At 33.6% G+C, this 22,026-nt stretch overlaps 2 protein-coding genes across 7 annotated transcripts in view; one reads left to right on the forward strand and one right to left on the reverse strand.

Annotated features, from left to right (window-relative positions):
- trc (Serine/threonine-protein kinase tricornered) overlaps positions 1-18,347 on the reverse strand; it is a 129,051-nt gene extending 110,704 nt beyond the window's left edge. Inside the window, exons 1-2 of the mRNA XM_089083504.1 lie at positions 17,834-18,347; positions 8,988-9,118 (exon numbers count right to left, since the gene is read on the reverse strand). Coding sequence (XP_088939630.1) covers positions 8,988-9,118; positions 17,834-17,835 — 133 coding nt within the window. The 5' untranslated portion in view covers positions 17,836-18,347. The remainder of the gene's footprint in view (positions 1-8,987; positions 9,119-17,833) is intronic.
- Positions 11,756-22,004, forward strand: Taf11 (TATA-box binding protein associated factor 11). 6 transcript variants are annotated; one of them, XM_089083508.1, is made up of 9 exons: positions 11,756-11,932; positions 16,869-17,015; positions 18,765-18,917; positions 18,991-19,125; positions 20,556-20,717; positions 20,790-21,058; positions 21,131-21,218; positions 21,306-21,402; positions 21,471-22,004. In XM_089083508.1, exons 3-9 carry the CDS (start codon positions 18,774-18,776, stop codon positions 21,602-21,604), a joined length of 1,029 nt encoding a protein of 342 aa, XP_088939634.1. In that variant the 5' UTR covers positions 11,756-11,932; positions 16,869-17,015; positions 18,765-18,773; the 3' UTR covers positions 21,605-22,004. The 6 variants fall into 6 exon arrangements, with proteins under 6 accessions (XP_088939634.1, XP_088939633.1, XP_011635030.1 ...); XM_089083507.1 differs by lacking the exon at positions 16,869-17,015; XM_011636728.3 differs by lacking the exons at positions 11,756-11,932; positions 16,869-17,015 and adding an exon at positions 18,414-18,552.
- Positions 22,005-22,026: the final 22 nt, after the last annotated feature.

The following is a 22,026-nucleotide window of genomic DNA, read 5'->3' on the forward strand; positions in this document are numbered from 1 at the left end:
TAATACTCTATTATCAATTATATTATATAAATATTTAATACACTTTTTTTTAAAACATAATACAGATTATTATAATGGAATATTACATTAAATAATATAAGTAATAATAATCGCATTTTCTATCAACGTCTTGCATATTATATCAAAATTACACTGAATAAATTTTGATGAATATTTTGTCATTCAATTTGCATCGTAATAGAAATTAAACATGCATTTAAATCCCCAAACTCTCACAAAAACACAATTTAAATAATATATTGATCCAAAGAAATATATGAAATGCTTTCACAAATGTTTGGTATCTTCATAAAATGTCTAGATTAAGAATCAAAAGACATAAAATAATGCGAATAACTAGAGAAAATCTTTCGGCAAAACAAATCATTTTCTTTAATTACACAACACATTTTATGTTTCATTAATTTAAATTCAATTTTTATAATTGTAAAATCAATTTTTTGAAATTTCGAGTAAACAAATGAAGACTATTTTTATATTGCAAAATAGAAGTTGTTAATTAGCAATAATAATTAATTACCAATAAAAAATCATTTCCTGAAATAATTCCAATTATCAAAAATTTGCTTGAGTAAAAAAGTATGTCACTGCATAAGTATCGCAACGAAGAAAAGGTATATCCTGTATTTGTCGTTGCTGCGCCCATATGGCGGATTTTATAAGAATATCGAACGTTCGACATCATTAGAATGCACGTTTGATCCAGGACACCTACGATAGGGCTGCAGGCGGAATTTCATAAACTATCCCGTGTGACTGGGACGCGAAAAACTTGGCGAACAAGAGAGGGCGAGGCACATTTGGCAACGGTTCAAGGGACGTGACCCGACTAAAATACTGCAGTACTCCTCTACATATCGTATACTAGGTGAGAATACCGCGTCTAACGAAAAACGGCTGATTTTCCCTCAGCAACTTGCGATATCGTAAATCTTACTATCGTGTTACAAGGCAAAACGTGACTCGAAACAATGTAAAGATGACAAAAATCCTCGTTGGATCTTTTCTTTCTCATTCAATGTCCTTTTATTATTGACTAAAGACTTTTATTATGTAATATAAAGTCGCTCTTGTAAATCGCAGTCTGTATCAATAATTGTATCGAGATACAACCGTCGAAACATAATTTTAATGACAAAAATTATATATTTTTTGGGGTCAGATTATGATCATGCGTGAATCCTGTTAATATATCTATACTTTCGTATAATATTCAAAATTTTTATGTGCTGCTACATCATGTGATATAAATTAAAAATTTGTTTAAGTAATCAATATTATTATATTGCAATATTATTTAATTGCATTGTAATTCTTTGTTTTTGGTGAATTTTAATGTGAGTAAAAAATATCTACATCTCCATTTTTTCATTTATTAAAATGTTTATATTAAATATGCGGTCAAAGTGTTAAAAAAATCTTATTAAGCTTTATTTTAATTTAAATAATGATTATTAATTAGTAAGAATTTATGTAGCAGACAATATTAATTACAATGCGAAAGATGATATTGGAAGCGTGTATGAAATTTTAGTAGCATCAGAAAATTGGAGTTATTTTGGTTGCCTGATAAACTCTAACGTATGCATCTTTAACTGCATAAGTCAACAAGGATATTTAGTTCCACGCCATGTCCGAATTTGCATTTTTCTCGCAAACCGGTTTTATCAACCGCTTTGAAATGTATAATGCTAACGTCCTACACACAAGAACTACGTATAAAATATATGTAAGGTAAGATACGCATCTTATTTCTCGTTAATCCCACGAATACGAATGATTTTTCAAGTGGCAGGGGCAAGTACCGTTGTCGGGAATGACTCGTTACATAAACACGAGCAGTTAACGCGCGAAATTTAGTACACCTGCCCGATGAAGAAGGCATTAACGGGTCAAGGATTAAGGATTAGTCGGGGCAAGACTCTCCCGGATGCGCAATTTTCGAAGGCGTTCCACCTGGATTGCCCAACGAAAATCAGCGATGCGATCACACGCGAATACGTTCCAAGGCAGGATTTCCACTCTGATAACACGACGGGGACATATCGCGACAGACAACAATGACAACAATAGCGAAGCGGCACGAACTTTACTCCTGTTTTCCGGGAATGCGTCGCGGAACAAATGGATATGCTTCGTTAATCTCTTCAGAAATAATTTTCTTTTTTAAATCATAAACAAATTATTTCATGTATTTTTGCCTTAATCTATGGTAAATTTGAAGAAATTAAACAAGAGAGATTTAGAAAAAATAATTAGGTGTTTATGAAAATGTCTATTACACAAATTTCATTATTTTATAATAAGAAATATGTGTATGCCTTCTTTAAATGATAATAAAATCCGTTCGTATATTATTTCTCGAAATGTTAAATATTATTACAACAAATTGTGTAATCAATTGTGAAACTCAAAATCGATTAAAACTAAAAAGCTAATATTCGTATAATTCGTATAATTTCGTATAATTTTGTGAATAACTGGTATCACACATCAGGATTTTAATTTTGTGTTTTAATTTTTAATTATAATTAATTTGCAATTTATTGTTTGAAGCGAACTTTATATGCATATCGAAGATATCTATATAGATACCTATATTATCAGCGATGGCAACTGGCAGATAAAGCTGCGTGCAATTTTAGCACACGTAAGTCGATACGAAACTACCTCCCAATATTATTTAGAAAGTATTTTTTTATTATAAATGTTTCATCCTTTGTCCATACTTTTTCGATGTGAAGATATATAAAATTAGAAAGTTTCTTTAATTAAATTTAATTAACTATGTCATTTCTAAAGTTATGATAAAAATATTCGAAATTTTTCATGTTTAATGTTCCTAATACACAAAATATAAGTGTATTATTAAACCGTATTACACACAGACACTTAATAAGTAGCAAAAAAAATTTCACTTTTATGTAATCAAAACTAGCATCTTTCTACATATAAATATTTTGCTTTATTATATCTTTTCTCTTTATTTCTCGTATTATTAATAATTTTCCATCTTATCTAATTTAATATCCATTATTGTAAGATAATATAATATTAATCGTATAATATAATATTAATTCTAAAACAATTTACGACTGTTGCTATGGGATTACTGTGATCACCAAACATGATGTTTCTGCTATGCGCACATGCGGTATGCAATTTTCATTGCAAACAATTCGAGAGCTGGGCCGAGACGAGAGTTTGTTCTCGAATAGACTGGCATGCTCGAGGAGCGAATTTCGGAACATCGATTTTCGCAGCGAGGCCTGAAAATACAGCAATGCAATTTGGATGAAGTCTACTCCGTTCACTTATATCGTTCACTTATATCGGTTTTCTCGCGACTACGGGGAAAAATATTCGCGGAAAAATATAAACGTGTGCGCATCCTCCTGCCATTTGTCAGTTCTTCTTCCTGCGGAAGTTATGAAAACAATGGTCGTTATATAATACATTCTGTCTCGCGTACGGAACACATCACCAATATCTTTGTCTTGTGTATTTACATTTTTCTTTTTTCCTTCACCCCACAAGAAGACGCGCATAGAATACACATGTGTGTGAAAAGATAATATCTGCTAGAATTCTATAACAACTGTCTATTCAAAATTATTCTCCAACATTTATACGCGCGGTTGTCACTTAATCTAATTTAATATTCGAAAACATTTTTTCTCATTATCGGCTTCAATCTCTCCCGAACACTTCTAGATGAAAAATGTAACACGATTTCATTCTTCGACCCGCATCTTTTCGGAAGTGATGCTGCATATTGCTAGGAGAAAGTGACACTATTCGCGGAATATTTGCGCGCGCGCGCGCGCGCACAGCATCGATACTCGTGGATCCATATTTCGACCCAGATTTGGCTCGGTTACTATGCAAATTGCCGGTACAGTTGGAGGGGTTCCGTACAACAACACTAGTATTCTTTTGTTTCCTACAATAACTCGTTGAGAGAGAGATGCCACGCTGATGATAGTGCCAGGTCAGAAACGTCGCCTCGTTCTCTCGGCCCGGGAAAGGAGTTATTGACTATAATGAAGCTGAGAGACGGAGGTGGAACAAAGGGGACGCGTTTGTTGCACGAGATAGAGCTAAGTAAATAGCAGTCCGCACACGTTGCTTTCCTCACGTGCAGCTCACGTGCCTCGATGGCAGAAGGAGGGAAACGGCTCTTGAACTTCCATACAATCGTCTCCGATTTTAGTTGACTACGGCTAATTGAGGAAGCATCCTCTTTGATGTTACGCATGATAAGTGTACGTTCATTTAAGTGGAATGAATTTCGATATTTATATCGCATCGGAAGCGCGCGATATCTAATTCTTACACTCGTCTGAATTAAGTAATTTGTTCCGATTCTGTACGCTCGTTGTATCTGATTCCGACTCGCAGATAAGGAAAGACAAAACTTGTGAAAAATCACAAGATTTACATTTTCCTATATATTTGATAAATATAAGTCTCTAACAAAGTTAGATTAAAATTTTCTTTCACCGATGTCGGTGAAACTTAAAAAGCAAAAACCACTTGAAATATTCATGTGATCGTGCGAAAAACTCAAAGTTTAACGCTTTTAGAAAAAGTTCAAGAGTTTAATAACCGTAAACTTTGACATCATTATCGTGAAAGAGACTACTAAAAATTAAGAAGTAACGTTAGTAGATATTCAAAACATATTCTTTTCATGCAAAAGATGCAATTTTGACTGCAGCTCATACATAAACAAGCGATTTGATGTTTTGAAGTGTAATAGGTATATGTTTCAATAATCTCCATCACAAGTCATCTGCTGCAAGCCGGGATCACGTATATATTTTCTCGGCTAACGGTTTTGAAACTGAAGGACGAATATAAATGATAAAATCAAGTGACAACCAAAGAGTGAACTGATGCAACGTGATCACTATCCATCTCTTCGTCACAAGTTCAACAGTCAACCTTTGACCTGACCTGGTAACGAAATCCTCAGTTTCATTGCGTGTAAACTTTGCGTGTAACTTTCTAAATTTTCGAAATTGTAGCAAATGTGAAACTTTTTGGATGTATAATCCTGTTGAATAAACACTCTTTCAATTAGATTTGTCAATATATCTTATCCAGAAAATTGGCATGCTAATAATATGATTAAATATCAACGTTTGATTGCACTATTCTTGCGAAATAATACAAAAATATTTACAAAACATTTCCGCTTTTAATAAAATCGCTTCGGTCATTCAAATTTTAATTATATTAAGAGATATAAAAATATTTCTTGCTCAATAAAATTAAATATATCATTATATTATATTTCATATGAAATATATCATATATCATATTTCTATGATTCCTGCCATGATTAATTGCCAAGATATAGAACCGTACATACTGATAGAAAATTCAATAGCAATCGATTTGACTGAGTCATGTTCAACGTCAAGGATAAACAGCGATAAGATTAATTTATTTATCTTTTCTATCTTCTCCCACCAATGTATTCTAGCGTTGTTTAAAGTTTGCAAAGCGTAAAGTGTCATTGCCATATGGCATGCAATGAATTCAACCGTCAAGATAACGAAAGTATGAATAAAAGTATCATAGAATGATACGCTAGCGATATATTATATATGGCTCGATAAAAATATTAAAACATTAATTAAAAAGAGATGAACGGTGAAATTAATTTTGTTAAATTATACTTACATGTATTTTTTCCATTATATCCAATTAATATACTATCGCAATATCATTTTGCTAATTGAATCAATTTGGAAATTCAGGAAATTTTAATATTATCATAATACAATTTTTACTTCAATAGAAAATCAATTTTACATCCTATTTCTGCTTAAAATTGATTTAATTATAACAAATGATACATCAAAAATAAATCAATATTTTTGCCGAAAATACCAATTACTTTCGATAATATCAAAACATACGACAATATTTTTTAAACCTACATAATAAATATTTAATTTCTTAAGAATCTTTTTCGTTAATTATACTAAGTTACACATCCAAATAATTATTTTGAACCAAAGTATATTTTAAATTTTAGATTTGGAAAAATTTTCTCCTACAGCATCGTTTTCAACATTCAAAAATTTGTCAAGCACTTTGTCTAGTTCAATTAAAAATTAAATTAACAATTAGAAAAAAAATTTTTTTGTAAACTTAACGTTATTAAAGTATATCCTGCGGTATTTCCGCGTAAAATATCAATTTGCATATAATTAACGACATACCAATTTAGTGAAAGCATCGGTACGTTAAAATTGAACCTCTAATTCGCGAATGCGAATGCGTTAGGAGCGTCGTCCCACTCCGAAGAGCCGACGAGAGCCGCGTCGCATCGCATCACAGCGCGAGTGAACACGCAGCACAGGCCGGAGTGTGCGGTTCAATGGACCCGCACTGCATAATCGCGGCTTGCAAAATTACGCGTTTCTGAGAATACACGCCGCATGTACGACGTGACTCGATAAAGACACGCCGTACACGGCTCGCTCTTCACAGAGAGCATTGCGAAAAGCCGCACCGCGGGAAAAGAGATGACCGGAGAGGGGGCGGAGGGAAGCGGGACTCGAGAAGGGAGAGGCATTTTCTTCGTTAAATAATTAAGACAGTTTGGAGAAAGCGAGCCGCGCCTGTTATCCCTCTCGTCGCTATCCCGTTCGCTGTTCACAACCGTATCGAGATTAGTCGCGTGCTCACCACCTCGTTTCATCGCGAATTATTCTCAATTGACAAGATGCAAGATTGAATCTTTGGCAAATTGCCAAAATGACGTACGATAAAAAACTTTTAATAAATATAACAATAATAATAATAAGCAGCGATATAGCGATGTTACATTATTAAGCAAAAGTAAAACGATAAATGTCCGTCTTACGTCTGAATTTGCTGTGAGTCTATGGTGCTCGCTGTGTTTATGGTACAGTTTTAAATCTTCGATCGTTATATCAGCATTTACGCGACGCAAATATACTGCGAAATCCACGAAATATTCGCCCGCGGTAGGAAAAATCCTCTACTAGGAGAATATTAGCCTGAAGTTCTGTGTGGACATGCACGGTCGAGCACGGTGGCATTGCACGCATGACGTTACATCGCAGTTAGATAAACCCCATTGAAACTTGACGTGGCCGCGCGTCGGACAGGACGTTGCGGCGTTACAACGACTGTACGACTGCCGTGTGTAATTACGCAACAAGACTGCCGACAGTAGATTCAAATTAATTACGGCAATGACATCGTACCGCTGTGTGACCTAAGGGAAAAAAAAAAACATTACGCGAGGTCGGAACTTCAATAACACTTGATATAAGCGTAGAAAATATTTCCCATATTGAGAAAATCTTCATGTCTATTTCTATGGAAAACTGCTTGCGAAATCGATGTAGAGTGAAAAGTTTAAACGGTTAAATTGAAAAACTTCGCGAGATTTTGATAGATGCGTGTGTTACGGACATAAGAATTAAATCGGTATGAACCACTCTAGTCCGGATTCAGCTCGAACCAGTTCGAGTCGGTTTAAATCACTTTGAACTCAAGTGTTATATTATTTCAAAAATTTCGCGGACAGCGATCATGATAGATGAATAAATAAAGAATTAAAGATAAAGAATTAATTATGTCAATTTATTTATATTTTTTGTTAAACACAAATCTCTGAAATAATTCTCTGAATATCCTTTTCGAGTGTTTTACACTTTTTTTAATACGAAAAGTTCAATCAAATGTATATAAAGACAAGATACTTTCGTGGAGACGAGAATTGTTTAGCTCGCATTTATTCGGAGCTGATTAACCTTCTCGTATTTTTCTTATTTCCTAAAGACTTACACGAGAAACGACTACACCTTATTTCAAGGCAAAGCCGAATCCGATGATTCTAAACACGTTTCGAATGTGCCACGCGGAAGAAAAAAAGAATAAGGTGAAGCACTCCACGTCTGTTCAGCTCGTTACCCTTCCGCGATTGCAATCTAATACGGAATGAAAGGCAAGGTAAGGCACCGTTTCACGACGGTCACCGTCGAGAAGAAGTGGACGATTTCATCGTGTCGCACTACGAACTTCCGTGACAGGACGATTAAAGCGATTAATGAGCGAATTCTTTTCGCATAGAAACAGAGGCAGATAAGTATATTAATTCTGAATAATACAAAAATGTGACAAGAACTTTGAAAATTAAGAATTGGTTAAGTAATTAATCTTCTTACTTGGAAAATTTAATCAAGCTTATTCAATTATAGAAACTATATGTCGTTAAAATGGTTACAGAAATCCATTATCTCAATAACGTTTTTATACGATATAATTACTTTCTTTAGAATTTAGATAAAGTTTTTGGCTTGACAAATTAAATCTAGATAGTTAACAAATACAAAAAAATGTACTAGTATTTCTGAATTATTAAAATATTTAGTTTCTAAACATTAATTTTCATTTAAACAAAATATATATTTATAAGGAATCCTAATAATATATTCTAATGCTTGCAAGGATGAAGTATAAAGTATTACAACATATGTAAAATATTATAAAACATATAAATAGGATGAAATCTACGTGCAATGTTCTGCATCAAAAAACCCGATGGGATAAGAGACAAAACACACTCTCGAGAACAGCTGGAGAGCAGCAACGTGACTTTCATTCTTTGAGCTTATTCTTATGCAGCACGCGAGCACTGCACTTGAGTGCACGCTGGCGCAAATCGGCCAATCCCGACACGAGATTTTTTTGTCTCCATTGCTGCATCACACTCAAATGTCGCAACGAACGATTCATCGACGAGAAAAACCCGGAAGGTTCAACGAAGGCTCTCACGATACGTCCGATCTATCGTCCGCGACGACCGCTAACATGGGAAATTTGAAGATATCCACGTGATAACCGAATGATAAGCCGCCACTCCGATTCTTCGGCTAAGTGCTTTGATTACGGTACACGTAAGCGTGCAAACTCACCTTCCTGATTGGGATTGTTGGTATTCGGATGCGACGAAGTCAGGGAAGACGGTGTCTCGTCCTCAGCGACGCCCATCGTCGTAGCTGCCGTTTGCTGATGATGCGTCTCCACTTCAGTCGCCTCTTCGCACCTGCGCATCAATTATAAGGCTTATAACTCTGATCCTATATTTGAGCAGTGAAAATGACTCTTTTATCAAAAAAATTACATACGCTTCGCGATTGAGTAACACGCTATTTTCTTTTCTATTTATTCAAAAAATGTTACACTGATTCAGCTAGAATTCTAAATGATATAGTTAAAATGTATCGCTGCTAAAAATTGTCTGTCACATGTAGAATTTATAGTAGCAATTCTAATAATATATGCAAGAAAATTTAAATCATATAACCAAATCACACAGTCACTTTTATATGAAGTGTGACTGGCTATTATCTGATTAGACAAAAATACTTCTTTATTCAATTTTTGACAAATTATTCAGATATAAAGTCTGTTTTTATTATATTAATTAAATATAGAATATATGAAATATCACAGAGTTTGCTAGTTATTTATTCATTTTAATTAATTTTGCATATCTAAATAATTTTCGCTATGATTGCAAAATCATTTTTTTCAGTCGTATGATTTTGATTCCATATCCTAAAAAATTTTTTAGATAAATAATGAATGACGTAACATCGCTTTTCTTAAATGCGGACTATTTTTGTATAACTTTATGTTATATACAAATAGAATAAATTGCAAAGTAAAAAGATATATATTTTGATAACTTTGTAGACTGAAAATAAATTGCGATAGTATTTTATGATATATTTTACAATAGTGTGTCTTGTAAAAATAATTTATATTTTTATTTTAATATAAATATAATCATATCTATTTAATAAATTAGTTGTTAAATTCAGAATTTAATTGTTTCAATAACTTAACAGATTCTATCTAGAAAAAAAATAGGTAACAGTTGTTTCAACTATTTCTTTCCCTTTATTACATAAGTGAAAAATTTAATTCGTCTTATATAACTCTAATTTCTAAGGTATGAAGGATCACATAATTCATTGCGACATATGTAATTCGACATGTACCATCTAAGTTTTGCTTTCATTTGTACATAACTGTGATGCACCGGGTCGTCTTTGTAAGTTATTTGAAATAAAGTCATCGCATTAATATTTCCTTTTAATTTTGTTTCGGTAAAAAAAAAAAAATAGATGTATAAAATGTTCCATAACTTTTATTAACTTTCAGTTATTAGATAAACAATTACACAAAAATTCTAATTAAACAAGTTGGAATTATATTTCTCGAAAGAAAAATTCCATCGCATTCGTCCGACAAAAAAACCGACAAAAAAGGAAAAATAAAAAGCATATAAAATATAAAAGGATAGAAAAAGAACGAGTTGATCAATCTGCAATTAGAAATTGAAGAAGACTCGTCGCTGTGGCAAATCTCAAAGTACATCGAAGAAAGAGAGAGTGCGTTTATATAATCCTAACGTGCCCGTAAAACAATCAACAAGCGACCAATGGAAATCGAACACCGCGATCGTACCACGAGGATTTCATTGCCGATGGTCGAGCATCGTTGCATCTCCTATCGCACCTAAGCGTAACCCCAGCGCACTGCAGCGGTCAGAGAGGCATTCATCGGATCACGGCTTCCGCCTATCTCCTCCCGGCTTCTCTCTTTCTCTCCCTCCCTCCCTCTCTCTCCCTCTCTCTCTCCATCTTTCTCGTTCCGTATTGTTTTTGAGCGCGTATACGCGCTTATTGTCGCGGTAATTACGCTTTTGCAATTAGACGCGCGGGCCAGTGCGCGTCCACACGATGCGGTGTGTAGATTAGCGCACACGCAGCGCGTCACGCGTACGTCGGCGACGCCGTCATCCGAGTGCGGTCCAGTCCGTGAAATAGAGACGGCGACGACGGCGACGCGCGGCTATAACGGTATGTTGACCTCCGACGCCAATTGCTGCCTGCTTGCACAGCGCACGCGGATACGGACCGCACGCCGGAGAATGTGTGCAACGCGCATTGGCTTTTCGGATGAGGCACGAGCTATCGATTAATCGGCGATGCGCGGTGCAACGGGAACGGCGCGTACTTTTTCATGATACATGAATTCCTATACAAAAGCGAGTAATTACCGGTCATCTAATATAGGCAGATAGATGCGAACTTATTAAAAGATTATTAAAAAATGCCCGATTTAATAAATTCATACAAATTCATACAAATTCATTTCACTCTTCCTTCGAATAAACTTCTAGAAGTAATAAATCAATTTGCACAAATAGTTTTTTGATTAAAATAAAGCTAATTTTAGCTCTTCAAATAGTAGATTTAATAATTCTTTTCGAACGGAGTAATCAATTATTTCAACTGATATTAAAAGAAAAAAATGATTTGTACGTGACAATTAAAATTCGCACAATTATACATTTATGTAAGTACCAAATTGAAACAAAACAAAATTCTCCTGTTAATCAGGATTCAACTAATAATATTTTCAATCAAACAAAGTTTAACCATTATCTCAGGCGACACTAATGAATCTCTGAAAGCTGAATGCAAAATATTACGATAGACAAAGTTTGCTTATTGAAATTAAATTACAGGAACAACATTCTAAGGAACAATATAATTATATATATAGTTCTATTTCATAATGTTAAATATTTCGCGGGAACGTTAGTGTATGACCTTGTTGTTCTTTGGTAGCGCGTGGCCTTCGCCACGAGGTTTCCATTGTATTGTTATTCGTATGCCGAGACTCGAGTCGGCAAGTAGCAGCCTATTCCATTCCGCGTGTTACCGTATTACCGTATCGAAACTCGATCACGACAAATACGAAGAGAAATAATTATTACGAAACGTAATTATTTCTTACGAACAACCACCTCGTCTGACAATTGATTGCCGCAATTAACAATTCTGTAAGTATTTTTATATTGAAACAAATATCGCGGTTTACGCACGTTAATCAAAGTAAATAACGGAGAACAAAAATTGCCAAGTATCGATCGGATTCATTGGATATAACGATTTCCGCAAATCTCCTTCTCGCTTCTTTCATCTATATTATCTTTCTCGTTTTTATTTTATACCTCGTTCAAAATATTTTTTGTATAGTTTTTAATTTTTCGCTGATTTGTACGCAATTTGTTCATTAACTTTCGGATTGAATGTACGGAATAATACATGAGAATCGTCGGACAAATTAACCTCGAAACAAAGAGATTTCATTCATTGTGCTAATTGTGGGATTCGCGAATGTTGTGCAAATTATACATAGCTCAAAATTTGTTTCGCGTAATTTTCGTGTTTCAATGAAATTCCGTCGTAAAATAATAAAGTGCGTGTCGCGTGCAATTAACATTGAGAGTGCTGTGCAAAGTACGATTATTCTATCATATGATTAGTACATGCGATCGTAATTAACCGTGTATTCGCGTGTGTTCTATTATACAAGTGCAAACAAATCTGAAAGAAGAAGCAGATTTAGGAATTTAATGTAGTAATAATTTTGCGTGTCATATCGGTAAGTAATGTCTTTTATTTTAAAATAATGGGTTTTCGAGAATATATATATATATATATATATATATATATATATATATATATATACACGTGTGTGTGTGTGTGTGTGTGTGTGTGTGTGTGTGTGTGTGTGTGTGTGTGTGTGTGTATGACGATTAAGAGCATTAGAATAAATAAAATATCTCATAGAAATCTATTATTTTGGAATTAATAGGCTAAAACAAATTAGTATAAATATTTAATCTTGTAATTAATATAATCGTCAAATTATTGAATATTTTACATAAAAATCATCAAGCATAATGTTCAGGAGGAATAATTGAGAATGCCATCGTTGAATAATTTTTATAATTTTTTATCGCATAAAATTTTAGAATAAATTATGATTCTATTAAATGTTCAAGTTTATTTCTTGAACAATTAATGAAAAACAATAAAAAATAAAAAAAGTAAATTATAGATATTTTTAAAATTTTTACATAAATTTTTTCGTGGTGGTATTCTCATACTGAATAATGAAAATCAAAAATATTTTTTTTTGTACATATTTATAACAAAAATAAAAATAAACTATATAGAATTCAATAAGAGAAAAATGCTAATTTAGTTGTATTATTTTATTTTCCAAATAATTTCAAATAATTTCTTTTTAAACAGAATTTATGTTTAGCTTGAATTTCGAAGCTCTACATTAAATATTATTAAACTGACATAAAACCAATATTTCGAAATTTTTATATCTATTTCACATTTTGATGTTATCTATGTAACAGTATATAAAATATAAAATATATCAAATATATACTAACTGAACAAAGAAGATTTATTTTTATAATAAATAACTTAGCTTTAATTTTTTATAGCTCATTCTTATTCATTGATAACATAGCTTTGTACTATTTAAAATAAAAACGGTGTTTCATCTCGTATGTAATATTTATTATGAAATATTTTACAACAATCATAAAATATTTTAATAGCGTCAGGTTTCACGGGAATATGCTCATTTGCTTCTCAATCAGCCAAGTACACTTTCAGTTAATTTCTAATTAAAATATAATTATTGACCTCTCGATATCTCAACATACGAAACTTTAATAAACGAAACTCTCATTTCTTGATACGAGATTCATGTAATATAGGCCTGAGTTATCGCGTCATAAAATTTCCCCAGTTTTCAAGAAATCGACGATATACGATGACTCATTTACACGACCTTGCTATTTAGCGAGTGAGAGTTAAATATAGCTGATAGCTACAACAAAAGAATATCGTGCGCACATTCACCTTACCTGCACCAACCCATAGCAATTTCTTTTCGTTGCGAAAAACAAGCGCAGAGTCCCTGAATCTTTTAATATTAATACCATCCTTTAAAAAAATGATCAAGTTTATATTTCAGGCTAATTTATTTTCATAGAAAAAAAATATCATAAAGAAATAATTGCGATCTTGAATTAAAAATTCCACTTTTATTTCATATTTTTATGAGTAATAAATGACGATTATAACTATAAGCAGACGAAAATTAAAAATTATTACGATTCATCATTATGATATTATTACGATATTATTATCAATAAAACATCGATAATTCATTGTAAAACTCATATTCTTTACACATGATTTATTTAAATCAGATTTACAATCGATAAACAAAGGCAGACAAAACTCAAGATATCGCGGTGAGTCAAAACAAACTGCATGGCGAGAATTGAAATTGAAAGTAGACGCCAATCGTGAGTCGTGATTATTTCAATAATAATACAACAGCGTTGCGCGTGATTTTTTTCCTAATAAAACCGTAAACAACTCTGGTGCGCTAGATCGTGTTTCGCTTATAATGACGAGATGAGAAATCGGATCGGGCCAAATTCGCTCGATAATGACTCTTTTCGCATTCAAATAAAACTACATATACGCGTAATATTTTAAAATAATATTAAAAAGTTTTTTTAATTTTACTTTAATTTCACTTGCAGTGATTACAATTTTACTTGAAAATATTATTCACATTATTATGAACTTCGATAAAAGGTAATAGATAACTAAAAAAAAAAAAGGACCAAAGGATAATTACAAATTGAAATGCTTTTTTTTGAATATTTTTTTAAGTATTAATCGTATACGACGTATAAATTATAATTATTATAATAAATTTATTAAGTTAGGAGCTATTTCACTTCAACAAGTTAACAATTTTTGTTTGCTATGGTATGCATACTCCGAAAACGATGTTCTCTAGGCATTCAAGAACAGTTTGCGCTCGATCGTCTCGTTCATATTAAACAGCTTGCATTACAGTTTAATGAAAGCAAACAGTTTGCGCGTAGAGCGTTAGCGTATATTCGTGAAATTGGCAACGTATGGCAAATGTGCGGTTTGAACAGTAAGAAGTTAAAAACCAAGGATAAAACTGACACCGAATGCTACGCCTGTATACGTATAATTTTCTTATCTGTAACAATATAATAATTTAACGTGCGTAACACCGTCGCGACATAATGCGCGACGATCGTCGGCGAATTGATCTGTCGGATTTCCTGTTTCTTCGCTTTGTATTCCCGAACACTTCTCGCCGCGATTAGACGAACGATGCGGAATTATATTAATTGCAACTACAAATCACAATACGGTCGTGATCTCGAAGCACGAATCGAGCCACGCGGCGTGCAGACTAGCACGTAATCATTGTCGGTTTCCCATCACGTCTTTGAAAACGCTCGCAGCGAGAGAATTGGCAGAGCGCAGCTCCATCGTGTGCAAATCTCTCTCTCTCTCTCTCTCTCTCTCTCTCTCTCTCTCTCTCTCTCTCTCTCTCTCTCTCTCTCTCTCTCTGCATCTCTCTCTTTCTCGCTCATTCCTCGTCTCCTCCGTTCTCTCGTCCTTTCTCGTCCGCGTGTCGAGACTCAGGTCGTTTCTCTCCCGGCCAACGACCATCCACCTTCAGTTTTGTGTCCCTCCAGACAGTGTACGCCTTATACGTCGACAGGTAGATGCAACGTTCGAGATATATACGCGTTCAGGGTGGTCCAATGATAAGGACTGAGAATCGAAGAGAGCTCTCTTCGTCGGCGTTGTCGCTTAGAGCTACGCTTCCGTATGAATCGCGCTTAATCTTCGTTCGTCTCTCGAGTCTAAGCCCAAATTGATTAAATTGGATTGAATGAATCCGATATATTTGTGTTGCTTCCTTGGTTCTTTTAGTCGTTAATTATGTTAAATTCGATTTAGGAATTTGTACAGTGTCATTAATATTAATTTGTAAATATAAAATTGATGTCATGCTGAACTAAGAATAAATGTATTAAATCGAGTCTTAACCATTAGCTATTTTATTTTCTTTAATTTACTTTTATTTTTTTACTGCCATATCTTTTAGATTCTGACATTTAATAACTTAAACAAATGCAAATAAAGAATTGCGTACGCAATTGTATAATTTGTATATAGAATTTCATAATTCCAAATAATGAATAATGACGTTCAGGTGTCGTTGTACGAATTCGGCATGATAATTCTTCAGTTTGGAAATGACTTTGTAAGACAGATAAAAATTAAGCCCATTTAATCATCCGTGAGACAAACAAAGGTAACGACAGATAAGTATCGGATACGCAATGCGGATACACTCATATCAGGCACGTTGATATTTATTCTCAACAAATATTTTTCATTTAGACAGCATCTCTTCATAACTCCTTCTGGGAGTCATCCACCCAGTTTGCATCCTTCAATCATAGCCAGTTTTTCCGATTGACCTCCTCTTGTATTTCAATTCTCCTATTTCTCGCATCCTACTCCGATTGCATATCTTTTGTATGCACATCTTCGCGAGAGCGAATCGCAAACTCAGAAAAAAAAGTTGTTAGAAACTAAAAATTTGAAAATAAAATCTCAGCTACATATAATATAAATACATATAATATAAAATCATAATAAAAATAATAAATAAATATTATTATAAAAAGATATAACATATAATATTTGTAGTAAATTGTTGGATAAATATGGATATATTGTGTATTATATATGTCAAAATATAGTTTTTAAACTTATCTCAATAATATTATACGCGCGCTTACCTAAAAAAAATATTTGCCTAAATTGGAAAAATATAATGTCACATCTTATTTTTATGAAATCTATATAATTAATTATAGCTAAATCGCTATTTCACTATCAATAAAATTCACATACATTCTTGGCGCTACTATACTTCTTTAGTATTCAGTTTCATTCTTATTATTTCGCAAAACTAATTGCAGGAATTTAAAATTTCATAAATACACAAAATTATAGTTATCAGAACTATTTCGTTTTCTCTTTCAGTGCGACCGGACGAGAAGAAACCGTGACAAGAAGGGAATAAAGGGGTGAGGATAGAAGTGGCGTAAGGGATAACCGGGGGCAGGGGGAAGTAAATCGGCCCTTTGCAAAAAGCGGAATCCAAAGTGTTGGCCGACCGGTTTCGCGCGCGTATGTACCTGTCACGTATATCCCCTTAAATGCGGCACTACGAGAGAGAGAGAGAGAGAGAGAGAGAGAGAGAGAGAGAGAGAGAGAGATGGAGCAAGAGAGATTTAAAAGAGAGAAAGGGAGATCGACACATATGTGTCGATACATACAAACACATGTACACACATACACATCGAATAGAGCAGTGGCGTGCGCACACACACTAGCGCGCATGCACGCGCGAGCGTAGGCGACGTCGTTATACAGGGTGTCCGAGAATTAACGGGAATTAATGGAGTATAGACACATTTCTCCGAAATCGTTCGCGAAAACTGTTCGGAGGTTGGAGCTTATCGTCAGCCTCTCAAATAAAAGGAACTCTTCCCCAAAATAATCCGCGAGAAAAATTCACGGATGTCGCTCGGAATTTTATCGCTCAGAACTCCCGCGGGCTTTATATCTGAAATCGAATTGTTATATAAGATCACGTATTGGTATTAAAAAAAGATCGACTAAATTCCTGTTTTATATACATATTTTTTTTTTTTTATAAGGAAAAATTTACTCCAAGTTTCTCAATGGAAGAAAGTGTATTCGTTCATTTTGGAGCACATTATGTCCGCATGTTTGCAAAGTGCATACGTAAACACTCACTTATAGAACCCACGGCCCATGTTTATAACAATATCGCTGACGAGGCCCCGTGATCGAGTCGTGCGACGTTAACGGAACCCTTTCTCTCAGTCAAAATCATATTTTTCGTCGTGGTGCGCGATTTCGACTCGCTCCCCCAAGAACGGAGAGTCAAGGACTCTCGTATAACCTACAGGTGTACTCACATCTTAACACACGGCCGTGGACCGCATTCGTAAGCAGGAGGACGCTCAGTGGTTGGATGTAGATATCACGACCGTCGTCGTCGTCGTCCTCGTTGTCGCCTGCGGCCGCCGTTCCCGGCCGCTATTCCGCGCGTATTACCCGCGAGGAGGTACGTCACTGACGCCGCAAGCCGCCCCCTTCCCCGTTCCCGGGGATATCGTCACTCGCGGCCGCACACAGGTATCGCGTTACTACCACGCGCACTCCCGAACACGCTCTCGCTCGACCAGGTTCGCGACGCGACGTGACGTGACGCGACGCGACGCGACGCAACGGCGGGCGCCCGTTAAACACGGAGAGAAAGAAAGGTGGAGGCTACCGCTTCGTCCAGAGGAGGACCTACGAGCGAGAAACCGCACTCGACGAATACGCGGAAACGGGAAACTGTCGATGGCTCCTCTCGTGCGCGCAACATGCGGAATGCGTTTACGCGAAGCGGTGCACGCGCGCTCGCCACACGCAGAACGTCGAAAATCCCGAGCAGAGATATTGACAAATATCCAAACTCGGCGTCGCGCGACACTGTCGATTAACGGTCTCGCCATGCGGCATACTGGCACCATCGCGCGGCCGTCTCCGCAACTAACGGTCTTCGCACTGCCCGGGATTTCTCGTCTGCCATTTGATTGAATTCATACAATTTACAAAGCGTTCTTTACGCTTTATTTATTGTTGCAGTGTACCTAATATTATATTATAAAATTAATATTTTGTAAAAAAAATTAAGTTGTAATATTTTTATTTTATAATATTTATGTAATTAATTCATACGATGTTTGAAAAATTAAAATATATAATGTTGATAAACTAAAATATTGTTTCTTAATATATGTTCATAATATATATGTGTAATAATATATCTGTGTTAATTCTGTCATATTTTTTTGTTAGAAAAATATAATGGATATATCTGTGAAGAAAGATTGTGATAATAAAAAAGATGAATGTAACGATGTTAAAAATCATGAAGATGATAAAAATAGTCCTAGAAATTTTGTTTCTAAAGATATTGAATTTATGAATAACGATGATATTCAAGTGAAGGTATAAATCTCGTCAAACAAATTCTAATTAATTTTTTGTTAAAATAAACTAATTGTTTATTATTTGTTTTTAGATTGAATGTGATATAATGAGCTTCCAATCAGAGTTAGACATCGAAAAGGTTGAAAACACAGAATCCAATTCTATCGGTCCAAGTACAGAAAGTCAAGTAATTATAAAGCAAGAGCTTGATATGATTGTGAAAGAGGTAATTACTAATAATGCGAAAATATTTTCGATAAATAATAAGTTTGTTTTTATAGCTTTAGCATAGAATTAGTATATATTAGTCAATAATACCTTTTCACTTGAAGATAATTATTTCCGAGATATATTACATCTAAGATCTAAGTGTTTGTACATTATAACTACATTTTTAAATATGATTATTAAATTGTTTCTGAAAATTTATAATAGAAACGAAAAACTTTCAACGTAAGCATTACGTTTAAGTATTTTAAAATTATTAATTATTATTTTATTTTATATTTTAATATTGGATTTAGCAGTTATAATGGACAAATAACTAGATGCAATACATTGTATACTTGAAAGTTGAAAGTAATTATCTTCAAATGAGAAGGCATTATCGATGCCGATTATACATAAAATGAAATAGATATATATGGTATGTTTGAAATTTGGTGAAAATAGAAAAGAAATTTTTAGTGCAGTCCACTGCAGCAATAAAAAAATAGGTCGAATGCAACACAAATATTACAAGATGAAAGACATACCTAAAAATCGTGCACCGATCGCATTAAAGATAATACATAAAGGGAATGTGAATATACAAAGCGGAATCTCAATCGAAGTCGGATATGCTAAATTCGTTAGCTGTCGCAATTTCCAGATTGACAAAGTCCGCATATCCGATTTCGATGTTACAACAGCGATTACGACCCGAAAATCGATCTCTATAAAAGACACTCACCAGATCTTTTAAACATGAGACTTTTTTTAATGATCACAAGAAATACGAAACGATGTATTGTTGTTCGAGCGCGATTCTACAATTGCATGGCATGTTCCACGATTGATCGCAATTCGAGAAACGATTCTCGAAAAAATGAATCTCGATACAATCGAAACAGCAAAACTAACCTAAGCTTCCTGTCGCGGACGCTCACTCCGTTATGTACTATAAGTTTGTTTTCTGTTCCTGCACTGGGCTGCACTAAAACTCTTTATCTTGCTTTTGTCAAATTTCAAATATGTATTTATTTTATTTTAAATACAATAAGTATAATTTAGTTATAAGAAACAAATCATATGTTTAAAGTTGATATCCTTCGTGGAAAAATATTTTAAATTGATATTGACAGATCGTTTTGTCATTCTGGTGATTAATACAGATTAGCAGATTATGAAGTAGTATGCTCCATAAATTTACAAAGCATTTTTTTATATTTTACTATTATGCATTGTGTATGATATTATATAAAATTAATATTACAAAAAAGAATTATATAAAATTATATTTTTATTTTATGTGGTTGATTCATATGCTGTTCAAAAGAATTGAAATATTGATAACTGAAATATTATTTATTAATGTGTTCATATGCTGTACTAATATACATTTTTGCATGTATATGGATTATTTCTTATTATAATACTTGTAATTTTTTATGTTAGGAAAATATAATGGATAATATATTTGGAAAGGAAGACTCCGGGGATGAAAGAGAGAATAAGCATAATAATGTTGAAGAACTTAAAGATGACAAAGATAATCCACTACAAAATTCAATATCTAAAGATACTGAAATTATGGATATTGATAATAGTCAAGTGAAGGTATGTCTCATAAAAAAATTCAATTCTAATTCTAGTTTTTTTAAGTAAATTATATATTATCTTATTATTTAGATAGAGTCTGATGCAATGAGTTCCCAATCACAATCGGATACTGAAGAAACTGAAAACACAGGATCCAATTCTGCTGGTCTGGTTATAGAGAGCCAAGCAGAATCTGTGAAGCAAGAGCTTGATACAAAAGAGGAAGAACAGAATGCAGAAGATATATTTAGTAATGATATCATGATACCTCGGCCCAAGCCAGTTAATACAAAAGAAAGACGAGAAAGTAAGGAGAAAAGTAAGAAGGAGATAGAGGAGGAAGAGAGAGAAAAGATGCAGTATGTGTCTGAATTACTTAAATTTACATATACATTACCTTGAAAATATACTTGAAAATTTTATTTTTACAGAGTGCTGGTATCCAATTTCACAGAAGATCAATTAAATAGATACGAGATGTACAGACGATCTGCATTTCCAAAAGCAGCTATAAAAAGGGTATCATACTTTATTTTTAGTTATTATTTACAAAAGAGCGTTTCATTTTTAAGAAGATGAATTTATATTATATTAAATATATTTCAGATTATGCAAACTATAACAGGCTGTTCAGTGTCTCAGAACGTTGTTATAGCTATGTCAGGAATTGCTAAGGTGTTTGTCGGCGAAATCGTCGAAGAAGGTAAAAGCTCTTCTTGTAAAGATTATTGAAACATTAAAATTTTATTCTAAATCATTATGCTTGTACAGCTTTAGATGTTATGGAGGCCCAGAATGAAACTGGTCCACTACAACCAAAACACTTGAGAGAAGCTGTTCGTAGATTAAGACTACAGGGTCAAATACCAAATGGTCGAGCACACAAAGCTTTCTTTAGGTTATAATTAATCTGATATTTGCAACTTATTAGTACAATTAGTACAACTTATTAGTGCTTTTCTTGCAGAAATTTATCAATATTAAAATTTACGAACATATAAATTTAAATAATTTATCTTACAATCAGTTAGGTATTTTACATTGAGTTATTACTTTTATTTATTCTTTATTACATTTTAAATACTAATCTGGAATAATTAAAGCACATTTATATTTTACTAACATATATTTTACTAACAACTGTTTTATGCCTTTCATCTTCCAATAGCTTAAGCTAAATATAAGTATATTTTTGTATACAATTATCTGTAGCAATCAAATTTTATCAAATTGATAATAGTTGTTTAGATGACTCGTCATTAAAGTACACTATGGAAGCAATCAAATAAAATATTTTATTATAAACTGAGCATATATATATATATAT

This window comes from Pogonomyrmex barbatus, unplaced genomic scaffold (genome assembly GCF_055798465.1).
Source record: "Pogonomyrmex barbatus isolate J1 unplaced genomic scaffold, ASM5579846v1 scaffold7, whole genome shotgun sequence".
NCBI classification, from domain to species: Eukaryota; Metazoa; Arthropoda; class Insecta; order Hymenoptera; family Formicidae; genus Pogonomyrmex; species Pogonomyrmex barbatus.

Coding starts and splice junctions, on each gene's coding strand:
- Taf11 (XM_089083508.1), top strand. CDS start 18,774: ATGGATATATCTGTGAAGAAAGATTGTGATAATAAAAAAGATGAATGT. Junction 19,126..20,555: donor TTGATATGATTGTGAAAGAG/GTAATTACTAAT, acceptor TTTTTATGTTAG/GAAAATATAATGGATAATAT. Junction 21,059..21,130: donor GAAGAGAGAGAAAAGATGCA/GTATGTGTCTGA, acceptor TTATTTTTACAG/AGTGCTGGTATCCAATTTCA.